Source organism: Pseudogymnoascus destructans (assembly GCF_001641265.1).
Source record: "Pseudogymnoascus destructans isolate 20631-21 unplaced genomic scaffold scaffold_17, whole genome shotgun sequence".
Classification (NCBI taxonomy): domain Eukaryota; kingdom Fungi; phylum Ascomycota; class Leotiomycetes; order Thelebolales; family Thelebolaceae; genus Pseudogymnoascus; species Pseudogymnoascus destructans.
Window position 1 is genome coordinate 771225 of NW_020167536.1, and position 17255 is coordinate 788479.

General features: G+C 46.0%; 4 protein-coding genes across 4 annotated transcripts; 3 read left to right on the forward strand and 1 right to left on the reverse strand.

The window, feature by feature from the left end:
• Window positions 1-1704: 1704 nt before the first annotated feature.
• VC83_07083 (uncharacterized protein) lies at window positions 1705-1959 on the reverse strand (the record flags this gene model as incomplete). The annotated part of the gene is made up of 2 exons (XM_024470662.1): window positions 1705-1797; window positions 1846-1959. 2 exons carry the CDS (start codon window positions 1957-1959, stop codon window positions 1705-1707), a joined length of 207 nt encoding a protein of 68 aa, XP_024322069.1.
• Window positions 1960-6090: 4131 nt separating this feature from the next.
• On the forward strand, window positions 6091-6972 carry VC83_07084 (uncharacterized protein; the record flags this gene model as incomplete). Its single annotated transcript, XM_024470663.1, has 1 exon — window positions 6091-6972. The coding sequence occupies one exon, from the start codon at window positions 6091-6093 to the stop codon at window positions 6970-6972; it is 882 nt and encodes a 293-aa protein (XP_024322070.1).
• A 3662-nt stretch (window positions 6973-10634) lies between these two features.
• Window positions 10635-13197, forward strand: VC83_07085 (uncharacterized protein). The gene is made up of 3 exons (XM_024470664.1): window positions 10635-12544; window positions 12598-12672; window positions 12724-13197. The coding sequence occupies exons 1-3, from the start codon at window positions 11673-11675 to the stop codon at window positions 12848-12850; spliced, it is 1074 nt and encodes a 357-aa protein (XP_024322071.1). The 5' UTR covers window positions 10635-11672; the 3' UTR covers window positions 12851-13197.
• A 2950-nt stretch (window positions 13198-16147) lies between these two features.
• Window positions 16148-16458, forward strand: VC83_07086 (uncharacterized protein; the record flags this gene model as incomplete). Its single annotated transcript, XM_024470665.1, has 2 exons — window positions 16148-16298; window positions 16352-16458. The coding sequence occupies 2 exons, from the start codon at window positions 16148-16150 to the stop codon at window positions 16456-16458; spliced, it is 258 nt and encodes an 85-aa protein (XP_024322072.1).
• Between the last annotated feature and the right edge of the window lie 797 nt (window positions 16459-17255).

A 17255-nucleotide genomic window follows, 5' to 3' on the forward strand; every position in this document is an offset into this window, starting at 1 on the left:
AGAGCCAACCTCTGCTGTCGGTTTTGTGATGCAAGCCTTGATACAAGGGCTAATCTCGGAAGAGACATTAAGCGCCATGGGCGGTTTCATTACCAAGTGCAAGAGTTGCGGAGGCAGATGGATGAGCTTACCTCGAAGTCGACCCGACTACAATTTGGTCACCAACATGGATTAGCTGACCAACCATCTGCGTTGCAGACAGTCATCCCATCTCTTGACATTGTTATGAGCCGCCCCCCAGATCCAGCTCATAGTGAGTTCCTTGGTATCATTCGGAGGCTTTACCCAATATTATATGGTCCGTTACTAACCCCAGCTGCCCAGATTGAGTTCACCCAACAGTTCCAGAAATTTACCTTCCCCCCTGGCTGGAGTCGAATACAGTCCCCAGAAAAACACATACGGTCGTGGTCAATGAGCGAATGTGGGAAGGCGTCCATTATCGTACCATTAATACTTCGCCGCTGGCTGAAAACAATACATGTATGGCACACGTTCCAGTCGGCTCTAGCCTGTGAATGTCCAGTGACAGCCCGGCCTATACATAATAAAACGGATGTTGATTTTATTGTGAGTGCATTTGGGCACATTGCAAGAAGTAATTCCTTTGTGTCGTCTATCAGTCTTACTACTACAGAGCGGCTGGACTTCCACAATGTTATATTAGAGGGGAGAGCTAGTTTCTTGTGTCTTATGAAGGCAGCGGCGAAGTCGTCAGGCACCTTAGAAAGCAGGCAAACCGCTAGCAATATAGGGCCTGGCGTTGCATCGGCCGCCCTACAGTCCTATGCTACCTTTAGCCAAAGTGGATCTGAGGTTGAAACTAGTACTGATGATCAAGTCAACCCTACCCAAGGTAATGCTAGTGTTATTGGTCATGCAGGCCGGCTTCCTAATTTCCATATCGCCCTTCACTTCCACCAAATGATGGAGGAGTATGGAAGTGTATGGAATACAAACGTGTTCTGGGGTGAAGACAAGCACAAATTCTTCAAGGAAGCAGTTATACGGACAAACCACAGACGGCCTGAACGGGATCTACTTATCCAAGAGTGTATATTTACAACCCTCCGGTCTACCCTGTGTGGTGCCTTTCTCCATACATGTACAGAGACCTCCGCCCAGGTTATAAGGATTAAGGATAATTGCCCAGCAGTGTTTGAATCTCTACTAACAGTTGCTGATAGGCGTGCCTTAACCTCAGACTTACGTGTACACGGTAATGTAGAGGCTAGTGGCTCTCATATTGATGTCCGGGTCCAAGGTGAGCTATCAAGAACTGAGTGTGGTTTACAGGGACTTCCAGTTAAAGCTCGACTGTTTACTAAATCATTCTCGAACTTATTTGAGGAGATACTTACCAAACATGGCCACCACAGAGTGATGTTTAAGAATACACGTTTCCGCTGGTATCAACAATTGTCATATTCAATTACAGAGAGTTCCTGGCGGCGCACTTTAAGGCAGGGCGACATAGTAGTAACCACATCTACTACGTTTGGTCGGATAATTGGTTTGTTATGCTCCTGACCTAGACCAATTGCCCAAGGTCTTCATACTTATAGAAGAGTTGGTTCAGAAGGGATCTTGGGATATGGTTCTTAACCTCCCACTATTCGCCCAAACCTTGTTCCGACGAATAGTTACGTTACCACAAATTGAGGCAGAGGAGATATATAATGGTCCCTACTTCTCCAAAAACGTTCATTCATTGCACCTGGGATGTACGCTTCCAATAATACGGGCCCATTTCTTCACTTGTGTCTGTGAAGCAGAGGCACGCTTTCTTGATGGGGTCTATCGCTACATCAGTCCTGTGTACATGTATAGAGGGAGGCACCTTACCTCAACTTGAGTCACGCTGCTTCCAGACGGTATCGGCACATCCTGATCTTTAGCCTCAGCTTCTTGTTTCCCACCTTGCGTCTTCGCACATTTTGAAGGTGGAGTCCCAGCCATGCTAAGAGTACTGTGTGTTGTCAGTGCCCTGCCCCTGTACATGTTCAGAATATTCCAGGGCTCTCACCTTGAATTCACTTGGGTGAAATCAAATCTGGCTGAGGCCTCTGTTGCTGGTTACCTTGGCTACACCGACACTCTATATCTACGCGATCTGATGTGGTCCTGGCCAATTATGAGGGGAGCAATGGTTTTCGAGACTATCCTTAAGAATAAGCTCCAAGTCACAGCGACTTCCATCTTAGAAGCTTCACTCAACGACATTGATGCATATGAATATGAGACCAATATCGACACACTAGTCTTCAACTTCAACAACCGCTCCGAAGAAGATAAGGCCAATACAGAGGACACAACACGAGCACTTACTCTCATGTTTGCGGGAACCATACATCATACCGCCTGTGCTCTTGAGGATGTTGGGCTGTTAACTCTTGAGGACACAGAGTTACAATCACAGTTTGCCAAGCTCCGCATTGAGCAGTCTGGAGTGAAGGGGTTTTTTGTCCCAGCTTTTGACAAGACGACTTTACTAGTCCCAACCCTCGGACCTCTCGATACGTTCCGCGAGCATGCTATGGAACGCTACTCAAGGGCTTGCACATGTGTCCGATATCTTCTCTACCAGACCACATCATCAAAATTTGCTCCAATCAAGGCCAAACTTGGGAAGAACCAGTATTTCGTCTCTGGTATAGTGCATCCAGACAGGCTCCCCTCGTGGATGGGGAACGAGACAGTTGAAGAGCTACCTGGAGCATCTGCAATCCTCGGTCTTATGAATCAAGAGAAGCCAGCCCCAATTGAAGTTACCCTACAGTTTGTTCGCTAAGATGGAACAGAGGACGACGAGCAACTCTCGGAGCATATCAACTTATACCTCAAGTGGAAGAAGATCCACTTATCGCAGGACATTGTCGACTATAAGCACGACATTCGAGACTTCGAGATTGGCCCCCAGTGGCGTGACCACTTGCGCCACGAGCTGTCACTTCCTAGGCTCAGGTGTGACTTTAGCACCCTGACTTTGATCCCAACTGCACTTCCTGCCGCAGAAGACCCTGGCCCTGTACATGTTCCACAGGAGGGTCCATGGATTATCTACGACAATGAGAACCCGGATCAGGTCACACCATGGACAGACGTTCTGGAAGTTTTACACTCAGGGAGCAAGTTCTGCATAGAATATTCTCTGAAGGTAGTGGACACCGAAGAAGACGGACCATACCCATACGAGTTCGACGGAGGCCCTATTCAGGTATACAGTGATTAAGTAGGGGCTCTAGCCACAACAGAGAACACTGCTGCCCAGGACGATGCAACCACTCATGCAAATCACCCGACGCCTTGCACTCATATTGCCCCAGCGCCCGCCCAAGTTGATATAAAGGGAAAGGGAAAGGGCCCTGAAACCCCAGAGCTCTCTCATACCAGTTCAAAGTTGTCTTACTTACAGGGTGCGCTTACGGGATCAAATTCTCATGGTATTCGAGGCATTGTGACCCCAGATAAACTGTTTGGCGACTGCAAATCGGCAGAGTCACAAGCCTGGCACCTAGGCATCGATGTGTCGACTCCAGCCGGTATTGAGGCTTTCATTCGAAAGGTTGTTGGCACGTTACGTGTTGCTAATGTCGCGCCAAAGGCAGCATTAAACCTGTCAGGTCTCCCTGGCGCTGTCCGACAAGAGATCCAGAGTGGTATGGCAGCGGCAACAGCTACAACTCTAAATGCAGATGTAAGCATCCAACTCTGTACATGTATAGAGACCCCCCAAATACTGACTACCTCTTAGCTTCGCGAAAACGAAGAGGATGCCACAAGCATGGCAGGCTTCTACAAGATGCAGAAGCTATTTACCGGCGACAAATCCCAGACTGGTCCTCCACTCGATGCTTGCCTTACGATTGCCGATGCGCATTTTGATACTTGGCATGACAAGCAGCGCACGCTTGCCAAGTACGCCCTAAAGTCGCTTCCAACTGTCGGCATCCGACCCCTAGGACATCAAATCACTGGTTTCCTATGGATGGTACTAAAGGCGTATGGTTATATACTTGCTCCAACAAAAGAAGGTCAGGCTGCAGCTGACCTACTTCAAACGGCCCACACGTTTGGAGGGGTGTTGGTCGACAACATGGGGTTAGGTAAAACCTTCACCTCATGTTTATACCTAGAATGGGTGTTCCGATATTTCACTCCTGATGCCCACAGGAAACTACAGGCCCCATCTCATACTAGCGCCAGCTGGACCTGTCATCGAACAATGGCATCAGGACATTACAAAGCACTTCAAGGGAATTAATCTGGTCCTCGCCTATGGAGACTCACCACCGAACGGAGCGTCATTCCTCAAATGGATATCTTCAAAAGCTATGAAGAGCTATCCCAAATCCCCAAAGAAGTTCCCTGCCGCCCTTCGATTTGTGTCGACTAACAAGTCGGCTGCAAAGACCGTCATATTGACTTCGTACGGCACCCTCGCAGGCCGGACCCTTCAGAAGCCACGTCGCCAGCCAGGAGACGAGAAAACCTTCAAGCCAGCCGATTGGATTGGGAAGTGGAAGGGGGTGTTCCATACAGTGATTCTAGATGAGGGTCATAAGATTCGCAACCCGTTGACCAATATCCATGTTGCAGTGGCGAGGTTGAACGCGCGGCATCACTGGTTCATTACAGGCACACCGGTCCAGAACCAGAGCACGGTAAGTCAAGCTACTCCTATACATGTACAGAGCCTAGCTAATGAATAAGGACAATCTTGGCCCCTTGAACATATTGTGGCCACAGATCAACAAGTCTCTCTACTTGAACCAGACTAGGCGCGACTGGATCCAAACACTTGATGGCAACTACAAGAACTTTGAGCTCCTGGTCTCGCAGGATTTCCCTCATTCATCATGGAAGAATCTAATCGCTGCTGACCCATATCGGATTCGAACACTCCTAAACAGCAAGGAGAAGTCGACGATAAACAAGCTTTACAGGTGCATGGAAAGACTATTACTTCTTCGGCGATCAACGGCAACCTCCATACCCTTAAATAGTCAAGGGGAGCGGCTGTCACTGGCTAACCTAATGCCACCATACGAAATTACCACAGTGCAGTTGAAGATGAGTTCTGCGGAAGCAGCAGAGTACCAGTTCTTCCATCAGTCGTTTGTCAAGGATTACGAAGAAGGCCTTGAGATATGGGCAAATCAGAAACAAAGCCGTATCAACCCAACGGCAGAAGTCAAAAGCTTTCCTTGCATTACTGGCCCACTACGGGCGATGACGGTAAATGCAGTCTCGACTATACTAAGCCGATTCCACGACACCCTGGATAATACGAAGGTTCGGAAGAAGCGCCTTGATGACACTGTTGCAACTATCAACGTACTACGAGCCCAAGGCTTCACGGGACTGCAGCTTGCACATGCTACTATGCGAAAGGGCGATCAGGTGATCAAGGACGCTGCCAATTTGATACACCACTTGACTTTCGGCTCTCTGAAGATGCGTTGGATTCTAAAAGACGTGATGGATCATTGCGTGAAAAGGAGACCAGACGGAGGACGGAACAAGTTGCTGTGCTCTGAGGATATTCCCGTCTCAGCATGGTTTATTGAGACAGTGTTGAAGTCGATATACATCCGGGCAGAGGTGTTGCATGCCGGTCTGAATGACCTCCAGCGAATCGCGCTCATTCAGGAGTTCAATGACCCCCAGTCAGACTTGGTTGTCCTAGTTATGATGTATCAGGTGTCATCACAGGGCGCCAACTTAGACGGGGCATGCCATCGGGTATGCTCAGTCACTACAGCGATCAACCTGCCATCAGAGCTACAGGTACACTATCGACCTATCCGAGTAAGTGCCCCCTCCCTAAACATGTACAGAGGATGGTGTTAATATAAATGCAGGTGTCGCAAAAGGAGAAGGTCACCATCGTGCGACTTTCTGTAGTCAACAGTCACGACGCCTGGCGTAAAACTAAGCAGGTCGACAAGAGCATCATTGATGTGTTGACAAAACTCCGCTCTCCCGAATCCTTCCAGGTCATCGCAGACGCTTTGAATGACAACCGGGATGAAGTGTTGGCCGCACAATTCCGATGAGGGTAAAAGAGCATTAAAAGGTCAGAAAACTATGCCGTTGAAGCTTCGTGCTTGGGGTCGGGTGCCTGTTCCTGATGCTAACGATTCGGCGTCGCCAGAGAGGGACAGCGGCTCTTCCGATGATGAGGGTCCCGCCCAGGGTGCATCATTCACCCCCGTTAACAGGAATCTATGGAAGCGGAAGCGTACCCAGCAGGAAACAGATGATACCGATGAGGGTCCTGACGACTTGCCTCCTGCATATGAGACCCCCGATGCAACTTACTCTCCAACTAAGCACGAAACTGATGAAGAGTCTGAGAACGGCGATGATGTCTCTAACGAAGACGGTGACGATGAGGACAAGGGGGTTACGCCCGATGAATACATTTCGGACTTCAGGAAGGCCTGGATAAAGTTGTCTCCTGAGGATAAGGCCTTATATGATCAGGACGAATTAGATTTCCTTGTTCTTCTCAGTATGGACCCAGATCACATCTACACCAGCGACAAGATCCAAACTTCTCTCGACTCTCCTGTCACCGAGCGCGGACTCCGACTTGTCATTGCCTGTCGTTCAGGGCAGTTTAAGACTGGCATGAAGGTCTCCCCCCATATAAAGTATAACGCCCTTCTGGACCATAATGAAGAGGGATACGAGCCTTTCTCTGCCCCAGAGTTCTCTACTGTGACCGACAAGGAGAGAAGTGCCGCTCTTGGTCATTTCGTGAAGAATGAGGCTGCTCCGGTCAATCTTCTTTCAGAGTTGGTGAAGGATGTCACTGCAGCTACCATTAGTCCTAGTGCGGTTGATGTTGCCACGCCAGTCCCTGTACATGTACAGGAGCCTACACTGCCAGAGCTCATTTCTCCCCTAGACCCTCGGCTTCTGTCTACTCAAACCGAGAATGAGGGCGCTGCCATGGGACCTTGATACTCCTCTTGCATCTGAGATCGGCGCAGCTGACAGTCCTTTGAGTCCTTCTCTATCCCCTTTTCCGTCCGAATAAGGCAACAGGTGGACCTTAAGTCTTTACTGCATTGTGCGTATGGCCATTAGTGGAGGATCAAACGGTTACGACTGGAATTACTTTCGGCATTGTATATTAGAATATAGTAAATAGGGGAAATGAAATCAATTATCTCCTAGAACTCTCCGAAAATGTGTCTACTGTCAAATTAGTAATATAATAGTATCATAAGAGTCTAATACAAATCCGAGTCTATATTATACTCAGTCCGTTATTATCACAGTTCAATTCCGAAACTATGTCGAGACTATTTCATTACTATGTCCTTCAAAACTCGATTATTAGTTTCATTTACTGGTTATATTTGGTGTCGCTAAGCTCGCTCGAAAGACCTATCATAGTGTCGGATTGTGTCGTTGTGGAGAGATTTTATCGGGTAACTAGTCCTGGACTTGTTTAGGGTGTCTTACTCAGCCCACATATGCCCCATATAAATTTCTTCTGGCACCCTATTACAGTCTGTCACAACCATGTAAAAAAATGGGCCTCCGCCGGTAAGGTACCTGAAGGTTTAGTGAAGGGTCGACCGTACACACGGGGCAGCTTAAACCCCACGGGCCGTTAGCCGTGGGGTTAGGCGTTTACCCCGCATGAAGGATCCAGTATAGATTATGGAATCGGCTCAAAATATGGACCTGTACATACAAATTCGATATACACTACAGTAGTCATAAATAAGGAAGAGTTCAATCGCCGTTTGGGTTAGCCATAAGGAATAGTTCATTCGTCGTTTCAACAGGCTATTGCCCGTCTGGATAGGCTATGCTATGCACGGAGGAGTGATAACCGCCGCACATCCCGCACCCAGCAAATCCGACACTGAAAACCCCCTCCTTTTCTTACCCTCAAGGGCCATGTATCCCCTATTCTATACATATATAAATAGACTGCCCCCTCAATCCTACCGGCCTTTCAATGCGAGGCTGTGCGTTTGTTATAGTGCCGCTGTAAGTCTGATGGCCCGAAATTTGCGAATAAATACGGTAAGCCGTTGGAAAGTTGCAAGCTGAAAACTGCCATAGCCGCCATATAACCGACTGTCACGCTCTAAAGCAGTGCGACGGCGTTTAAGACATTCAGGCCTCGCTGTACAAAGTAAGCATACTGTTCGAGGCCAATTGTATGCGTGTCAGTCGGGTTATGCGCAGGTCAGCTGATGCAGATCAATATGGTTGGGTCTTGTCAATATGCACGGAGGCCTTTCTTTTACTATGTGCCACTGATGAAAGTCCAAGGGGAATAGAAGGCTTGTATCTTTACACTTTGTAGCGTGTTCGCTCATATGGTCAATGTTCGGGGACTTGCGACGATTTGAAGTTATTGGAACTGAAATAAGTACCTTTGCATAACGTAGGTCATGGCGTAACGGGGGTAATGGCGTAACGGGGGTAGTGGGGTCGGAACCACCCCATCAAACCTACAACCCTATTAACTACTACTACTACTATGCTAGAATGGTCCGTCAGAAGAGTATAAAGGCTCAAGAACGCGAAATTCAAATTCAAAAAGCTATATTAGCTATTAAATCAAATCAATACAAATCAATATATGCTGCTGCAAAAGCTTTAGGGCTACCAGAGGAGACCCTCCGCTGTCGCATAAATGGAAGGCACACACGTGTAGAAGCACGCCAGCACCAGCAACTCCTATCAAAAACTCAAGAGCAGACCCTCTCAAAGTGGATTAAAGAGCTTACTGGAAGTGGTTACGCTCCTAGCCATCGGATATTACGTGAGGTTGCAGAGGAAGTCCGGTCAAACAAGTGTCGGGTCTTCCAAACCCAGGTGAGCCGACCTACAGAGTTAGTTGACCAGCTCAGTCAGGTCAACTACCAACCCATCAAACCTGCTATAGACTGGCAGACTCGGCTATTTCTAACTAGTGGCTTGGCAGACCCCATCAAACCAACCGGCTCAGCAGCAGATCCGACCAACCCAGCAGACCCGACCGACTCAGCAGTCCCGACCGACTCAGCAGACCCGACCAACTCAGCAGACCCGACCAACTCAACAGACACAACCTCAAATCCCTAACTTACCTCTTGGGCAAGAGTGGGTGCCATGGTTCATTCAAAGGCATCCTAACTTACGTGTTAAGTTAGGAAGGAGGGTTGAGGCACAAAGGATGAATGGGGTCACAAAGCAGGTGTTGAAGGCGTGGTTTGACGCGTACAAGAGCCTCACAACAGAGCTAAAAATCGAAAATCACAACACCTACAACATGGATGAGACTGGGTTTTCAATTGGAACAATGCAATCAACAAGAATTATCGTGGATTCAAGCCTTAGGACGCGTTTTCAAGCCCATCCAGGCCGGCAGGAATGGGTGTCTGCTGTTGAGTGCATCTGCATGGATGGAACAACCACCGACCCCCTCATTATCTTCAAGGGACAGAATATACTACAGAGCTGGATTCCAAAGGAGGTTATAAGCAAATGGCACTTCTCTGCAAATACAAAAGGGTGGACAAGCAATCTTCATGGATTAGAGTGGCTAAAACGCGTTTTTGAGCCCTCTACAAGAGCAAAAGCAACACTTCCAAATGGACAACTACAACAAAGGCTCCTTATTTGTGATGGCCATGATAGCCATATAAGCGGAAACTTCATATCACACTGCATACAGAATCGAATATCGCTCCTTATAATACCTCCACATACCTCACATATACTTTAACCACTTGATGTTGCAATTTTTGGACCTCTGAAAAAACACCTTACAACTGCTCTCTCTCGCCTGCAGCTACTACGCATACAGAAGTCGGAATGGATGGATGCATACATACAAGCAAGAGCAGCTGCTTTTTCAATTTTAAATATTAATTCTGCTTGGAGAGGGAGTGGGTTACAGCCATTCCAGCCACAGACAGTCATACGCGCAGCTACACTTCCTACAACAGACGCACCCTTAGAACGGCCAAGGACTCCAACAGAGCATGATATTTTTGAGAAAGTATTTTTGAATAGCAGTCCTCCTCATTTTCAGACACTTCACAAAGCAAATACAGTTCTCTCTTCTACAATAAGTCGTGGCATTCTCAACACTACTACAAAGCGATATATTCATAAGTTAGCAGATGAGACAGAGCGGCTCAATACATGCCACATACTACAACAAAGGGAGACAGATAACTTGCGCTCAATTATTCAGAAGCGCAGAGTACAAAATAAGGGCAAGAGAGCAGTTTTGAAGGGTCAATTCCACATCACAACTGAGGAGTTGCAGTCGCAAGTAGCAGAAGCAGAAGCAGCAACAACAGCTACATCACAAAAGTCGAAAATATCAACAACTCCACAAGTTACAACATCTATAATTGATCTAATTGATGATGGGAGTGAGGAGGAGCTATTTGACAGTGATATAGATGAATTAGCATGGTAATGGTAGAACTATTTTCAATTATTTTGAAGCTGCTCATATTTTGAAGGGGTGGCTTACCCCACCATCCCGGTATGGCCATGGCCCCGGTATGGCCACGACCTACGTTACAGTGTAACGGTACAAGTACCCCATCACACCTGCCATGTCTCACCTGGCTTTCAGCGATAAGAATTGCTGAAAGCTCAATCACCTTGCCAGCAACTTGGACACCATTAATTGGGACAGATAAGGTACAGAATTGCTTCTTAAACATCTATGGATATAGTTTCCGCTGGAGACATGATCCTCACACCAGAATAACAAAGATCTTGCGCAATGGCATCACTCCTGCCTGGATAGTAATGGCCTGGACAGTTACACTCGTCGTGCCTGGAGTTTTCATATTCACTGCTCAGGCCTTCTAAACTATAGTTGCTGAAGCCATTACCTATCACATATACTTGCGGCTTGGCTGCGAGTTCATGATAACGATGGAAACTTGAAACTGCAATACCAATGAGAGGATTGCGATCGGCAGACTGGGTGACCACGCGAGGCCGGATCTTTGTGTGGCGATCGGGGTGGCGTTTGAGCAAGGTGCGAGCTGTTCTTCTTCAACAAGAAATGACATTCTAGATGCCTATCCCTAGGAATAATGCTGCACTGACAAGCATTGCCATAGCGTGAGGGACAGCCCATGCTTCACAAGACTCAGTTCTTTCTGTTCAAGGCGACGCACTATTGAGATACACCTACCACGTCCGCTTGGGGACGACCCTTCGGCTTATATTACATATTCCGAACATCGAACACACAATGAGCGCATCGTCACTCAAACTCCCAACCCAGCTGGGTGACGCGGAGAATTCGTTCGGCCTTGACAGCTTGACAGACAGAGAATAACGTCAGCAAAATTGTGGCCTGGATCCCATCCCCATCCATCCTCCTCGCTTCCGGACGGAAAGAAAGTACATTGGCTGGCTCGTACTCGTACCTCGCTTTTGGTGGATCCAGGTCGGCACAAGCAACATCCGCCTTTTAGACTCTTGGCATCACTGTCTCTTTGGCCAAGCGCCGAAGAGACCCCCAGGATAGCACCCAAGAACGTCCCTAGTGGCTCCCCAACTGGTCCTAGTAACGCCCCTATAGGCCTTGGCTTTGGGGCTGGGTCAATTGGTGGGGACACTAGGGACGTTCTTGTGAAAACGATGCACGATTTCTAACCGCCGACCTTTAAGCTCCGATGTCCGATACTGTGCTGACAGCTGCATTATCTCTTTTCTATTTGGTTGACATCCCTTACCTTTCTCTGACGTGTTTTCCTTTCTTTCCTTTCAGAGTCGATTTCGACATATCTGTATCCTGCGCGCGGACAGGTCCCAACGTCGTTGTTGTTGTCGAGATGTACTACAAGATCTGCAGGGAGGTGTCGAACCTATGTCCGGTCTCCGCGACCACCTACGGGTACTATCCGAACTTCGGGGGTAACGTCTTCTTCACCGCATTCTTCGGCGCGTTGTTCATTGCCGGCCTCGCCATCGGCATCCGCGGGAAGACATGGACGTTCGCGCTGGCCCTGGGAATCGGGTCGGGATTGGAGATGTTGGGGTATGTGGGGAGAGTGATGATGCATAAAAATCCGTGGGACTCCGCGGGGTTCAAGATGCAGATCTGCTGTATTATTTTGGGGCCGTCATTCCTCGCGGCATGTGTCTACTTGACGATGAAGCACCTTGTCCTTCACTTCGGACCGGAACACTCGCTCCTCAAGGCTCGCCTCTATCCATGGATCTTCGTCGGCTGTGATCTGGGATCGATTGTTCTCCAGGCCATTGGTGGCGGCGTCGCAGCGAGTGCGGGTGACACGGGCAACAAGAAGCTGCTGGATGCCGGCAACGGGTTGATCGTTGCTGGTATTTCCTTCCAGGTGGCCACCATGGTTGTCTGTGGGCTTCTCGCTGCGACGTATGTTTTCCGATATAAGAAGGCGAAGAGGGTCGGGACTCCGACCACAGAGAAGAACGAGTATAATGCAGGCGAGAAGCGCAAGCTGAGGATGTTCTGCATCGCTATTTCTATCGCATACACCACTATCTTGACTCGCTGTGTCTATCGGTGAGTGCATATCCATATGACCAGCATTATTTCTGGCGGCTAACGAATTCTAGTCTCCCTGAAATGGCTGGCGGCTGGGGAAACCCACTGATGCAGAACGAACTCGAGTTTTTGACCCTGGACGGAGCGTAAGTTAAATAGCTTCCAACATTTGATACATCTTACTAACGACCACGAAGAATGATTGCCATTGCAACCCTAGCTATGACCGTTTTCCACCCTGCATTTTACTTGCCAGCTATGAGCTCGAGGAAGTCTGTCGCAGTCACAGAGAGCCCTCCACAAGCGAGTAAGGAGTTCAGCTAATTGCAGCCATTTTTTTACGTATTTTTAGTGGGGGTTATAAAGGATTATAGAGGGGCGTTTGGATATGGAAGTCCATCTGAAACAATATTAAGCAGCCATTTTAAACAGTAACGTATTTCACAAGCGAGTCGGACACACAAGCGGGTCGGACACTGAATTTCTCACCTAAAATCAAGAAATTTGCAAGGCAATAACTCAACAACAGCTTAATAATATATATTAAAAGTATATTTCCAGCTTTTTATACTTCGTTAAATTCCTACCTAATTATCTAGGAATAATCTATGCATTAATTCTTGAGATATTAAGTGTAAGCGCTGATGTAGGCGCTGAAATTTAGACTAGGCCGTTATATCTCAATATCTATCGTTCTAATTGCTCTAAAACTGCATGTAAATGAATCTATGTGTATAGATAAAGGTGAATACACACTTTTAAAATATACTACTAAGTTGTTGTTGAGTTATTATCTTCGAAAATTTCTTGATTATGGGTGAGTGTCATACTGACATTCGTTGCACTCAGTTTGCTATCAAACTCAAGAGCAAACTTAGAAATCTCCTCCAAACCTACAAGTCACTATACATATTTTGGCTTATCACACCAACAACAAGAGCAATACTACTCAATGATTGCTACAACCGTCTACGATTCATTACACGTCATCGCTCCTTAGTTACTGGGCCGATATTACCACATAGCATATCTCTACAACCCTCTATGATTCATTACACATCATCACTCCTTAGTTACTGGGCTAATACCACCACATGACATATCTCTACCAACTAGAGGCCTAGGAACATGAACGATAGCTCCAAAAGCTTCTACGACCCTCTATGATTCATTACACATCATCGCTCCTTAGTTAACCACAAGATTGGTTAAGTTATGACATAATTTGTCTATAGGGGTACTCTGACCTTGGACCTCCTTTTCACTTCCTATAGGCTAGGAACCTAAGAGATGGTTCTATGGGATTCTCTTATGTTGACTACAGTTACCAAGCCTGGCTAGTCATGGGAAGTCATGGAAAATGAGAGAACTACACTCCTTTGGCATAAATAGGATTGCCCTTTCCTTAAGAAAGGGCAAGCAGACAATACAGTAAATCGACTATCACATACTTCCACGTCTTTTACAAGCTTCCAAGCATTCATCTTGTTACTCCTTGTTTCTGAAAAGTCAGTGAGGTGTTAACCTCTGACTTACCCCTGAGTTCCCAGACTCAACATTTGTTGCAACTTGTCTGAACCACTTCACTACATCACACACCTGATTGCTGCGTTGTGGAATAGTCTAAGCTACAACCCTTTGGCTCTGTTTCCTAAGACAGTGTGTTGTCTTAGTAAAATCATCCCTTCCTTGGGTGGCTAGATTCTCACATCTGGTGCACCCACCATTACATTTCCCTCATGCCCCACGATGCATATAAGTAGCTGTAAAATCAACCTCCTTGCTATATCTACATCAGCTTTATCAGCTGCTGTTGCTCCTCCTAGAGGGTACTGTAGAGTCTCGTTACAGATGAGAACTTGCCATACTTCTCCTAAAATACCTTCCAATCTCTCTAGCATGCAACAAATGAGTAATAAACAAACTAATATATACGTTAGCATGGAGGTAATAAGGTGTGTTAGAGTAGCTTACCCTCCATTAACACTAGTTATTCTTAATTACCTTCTAGTAAGTATCTTCCAATACTTGAGTGTATACTTTAGTCGTTAATAATGAGGGTTTTTCCCTCGTCCTAGTCGAGGATAAGCTGTGGTAATTCCCTATATGCTTGATATGTTTTTGATGGTGGAATGGGAATTGAGGAAATAAGAACAAGCTCTCCTTTATTAAGGGAATCAAGCTCTATATAATTCTCTTTGTCATTAGTAGCGAGCCTTTTTGATAAGGCTGGTGGTAGGTGGAGTAGCTGAGGTTGCTAAATGGTAGGTGACTCTACTCTTTGACTTTCCTCGTTCTTAATGACCCTTTTAGGTTCTTTGCCTACATTGTCCCTCTTCCTTTTTGGCTCATTTAGAACAACAAGTTTGTAGGATTCCTTGATAAGAACGAAATATTTCTTGCTATTATACCTTTAGCACCTATATATATGTAAATATAATAATATAATACCTTTCAGCTTCATATATAGCTAGGTTAAAGGCATTAGCCCAGCTTAGAAGTCAGTGTTTCTTAGTAATTGTTCTTGTATCAGAATCAATTATATTTTTAGGTGGAATAAATGATTTAATTGATGTGTGGCCAGCGTTAATTTCTTGTTGTAAACGAGCATTTGAAGACATCTTCTTCTCTCTTGATAGGAGCGACATTTTTAATATAATTATACCTAGATTATTTTATTAAGTTATTTAATAATAATGCCTATATATATTTAATAGGACAGTACAAAAGTCTCGTTGTTAGCAAGGATTAGGGCTATTCCTTGTTAGTAGCGAGGATTCCTCTTTAGTTGCAAGGGAGCACCTTTCTCTTACTTACCTTTTACTTAAGATAGATACAATTGCTAAGAATGAGGATTTTGAAGACGAGGATTTTGAAGATGAGGATCTTCTTACAGCAACACAGCAATTATTAGCCGACGAGTTACAAGCTTAGAATGCATATGAAGACTTTAGTTTTAGTTAAAGTACAAGCCAAATTAAGCAGTCGTCAAATGCTGCTTTAGCACCTACAACACCTGCAAACTCTACTATAGCATGGCTCCACTTACAGCTATAGGGCAGCAAGTCCTCATTGTCAAGGCTGGTAGGGGTGTCTGAATTATCGTTAGTAATGAGGAATTACAGAAGGAGTACTACTTATGCTAGGGGAGTGGCATTAGTGCATTTCTATACAGCCTAAATCATTGTTAACAATGAGACAAACAAGATAAAAATACAAGAACATGTAACAGTAACTTCTAAACAATAGAAGACACAGAGGTTTCTTGCGTAAGGTTGACTTAACAGAGGAGGCAGGGGATTAAACACAAAGGCTTTCTAAGTAACACGTTACAGTATAAGAAGTTCTTCGAGGCTCATTCAAGAAATTCGAAAGCTCGTCCATGGATGCCACGATGAGCTCAACGCACTAGGGCCTTCTTGACAGACATTTATGGAACAGCGGCAGTACCTGACCCAGCTAGTAGCCACATATCAGAGAACAGCAATTGACAGCCTATCTGGTCATTACGACTCTGACCTAGAGCCCGAGCATCATCTCAAGCTCAGAATGCATATCTAAAATGCCAACGAGGCTTTTGGTAGATCGATAGAGTCATGCGGACATACTAGGCCATTTAATATGGTTGATGGTACCATCGATAAGTCTTTTGGCTGTGGTCCCTTTGAAAAGCATTTGAAGAACAAGAACATCAATGATTGGATTCTCAACCAATATCGACAGTCATGTGGAGTGGAGTTGCCTGGCACCGTCAACCCAGTCGTCCTCGAGAGTTTGTTCCAGCAGAGTCCATATGTTGGGGGCCTCTAGCAGAACAGCATGTAGTCAAAGTTAAGGAGATCGTTCGCAACTTTAACCAGGTGCTCCTAGAAAGCCTTGTTCCAGAGGATGTCCTTCATGCTAAAATTGAGGCGCATAATCTTACCTTTTAATGCTGCACACGCCGCTGCCATTGTGCAACTTAGCCAGATCATAGCTGATGAAAGAAGTGGTATCCTTCAAACAATCAACCACTATTTTACAGATACACTAGCGAAAACATGTGAAGAGTGAGTCTTGAACCAATTGAAGGAGGTCAGATTGGAGGATGGTCAGTACCAGATAGGCTGCGCACCACTCACTCAATACTCGGCTCACTCGCTTAGTGGGTTACTCAGATAGGTGAGTAGCTGAACCTTTTACTCGACTTGGTGAGTGAGGTCAATACTCAGTTACTCTGTAAAACCCCAGTGAGTACTCAGCTATCACATGTAAGATTTATGCACCATGTGAACAGTCCCTCATACAATTAATACTGTTTTATGGTTAAGTTAAAGTATTACATCTATCAGCATCACTCTTGCCATCTCTAGTAAGCTGTGAGAACGAATCATGTATATTCCTCTATCTAAGTACTACGATTATCAGAAGATTATCAGAATGCTATTATCTATTATATATGCTTAAGAACATCTCTCTACCTTGCTTGATGAGGCCGGCTAGACCTACTAATATCTATAGTATTTATGGGGTCTTGACAAGTAGCTTGAAAGATATCAAGTAAATATCTTCTAGTCTTCCAAGCATGTTAGATAGGCGTTAGTGGCGAGGACGGCATATCCTTATCTTTTCCTTCTCTTAGACACTAGGAACGCTTGTCGTGAGAAATGGAGCTTGCTATTTCCTAGGCACAAGAGGCCATGGCAAGGAAGCTCCATGTTTCCAAGCAACAATGTTTATTGAAAAGTCG

Coding starts and splice junctions, on each gene's coding strand:
- VC83_07085 (XM_024470664.1), top strand. CDS start 11,673: ATGTCCGATACTGTGCTGACAGCTGCATTATCTCTTTTCTATTTGGTT. Junction 12,545..12,597: donor TTGACTCGCTGTGTCTATCG/GTGAGTGCATAT, acceptor AACGAATTCTAG/TCTCCCTGAAATGGCTGGCG. Junction 12,673..12,723: donor TTTTTGACCCTGGACGGAGC/GTAAGTTAAATA, acceptor ACGACCACGAAG/AATGATTGCCATTGCAACCC.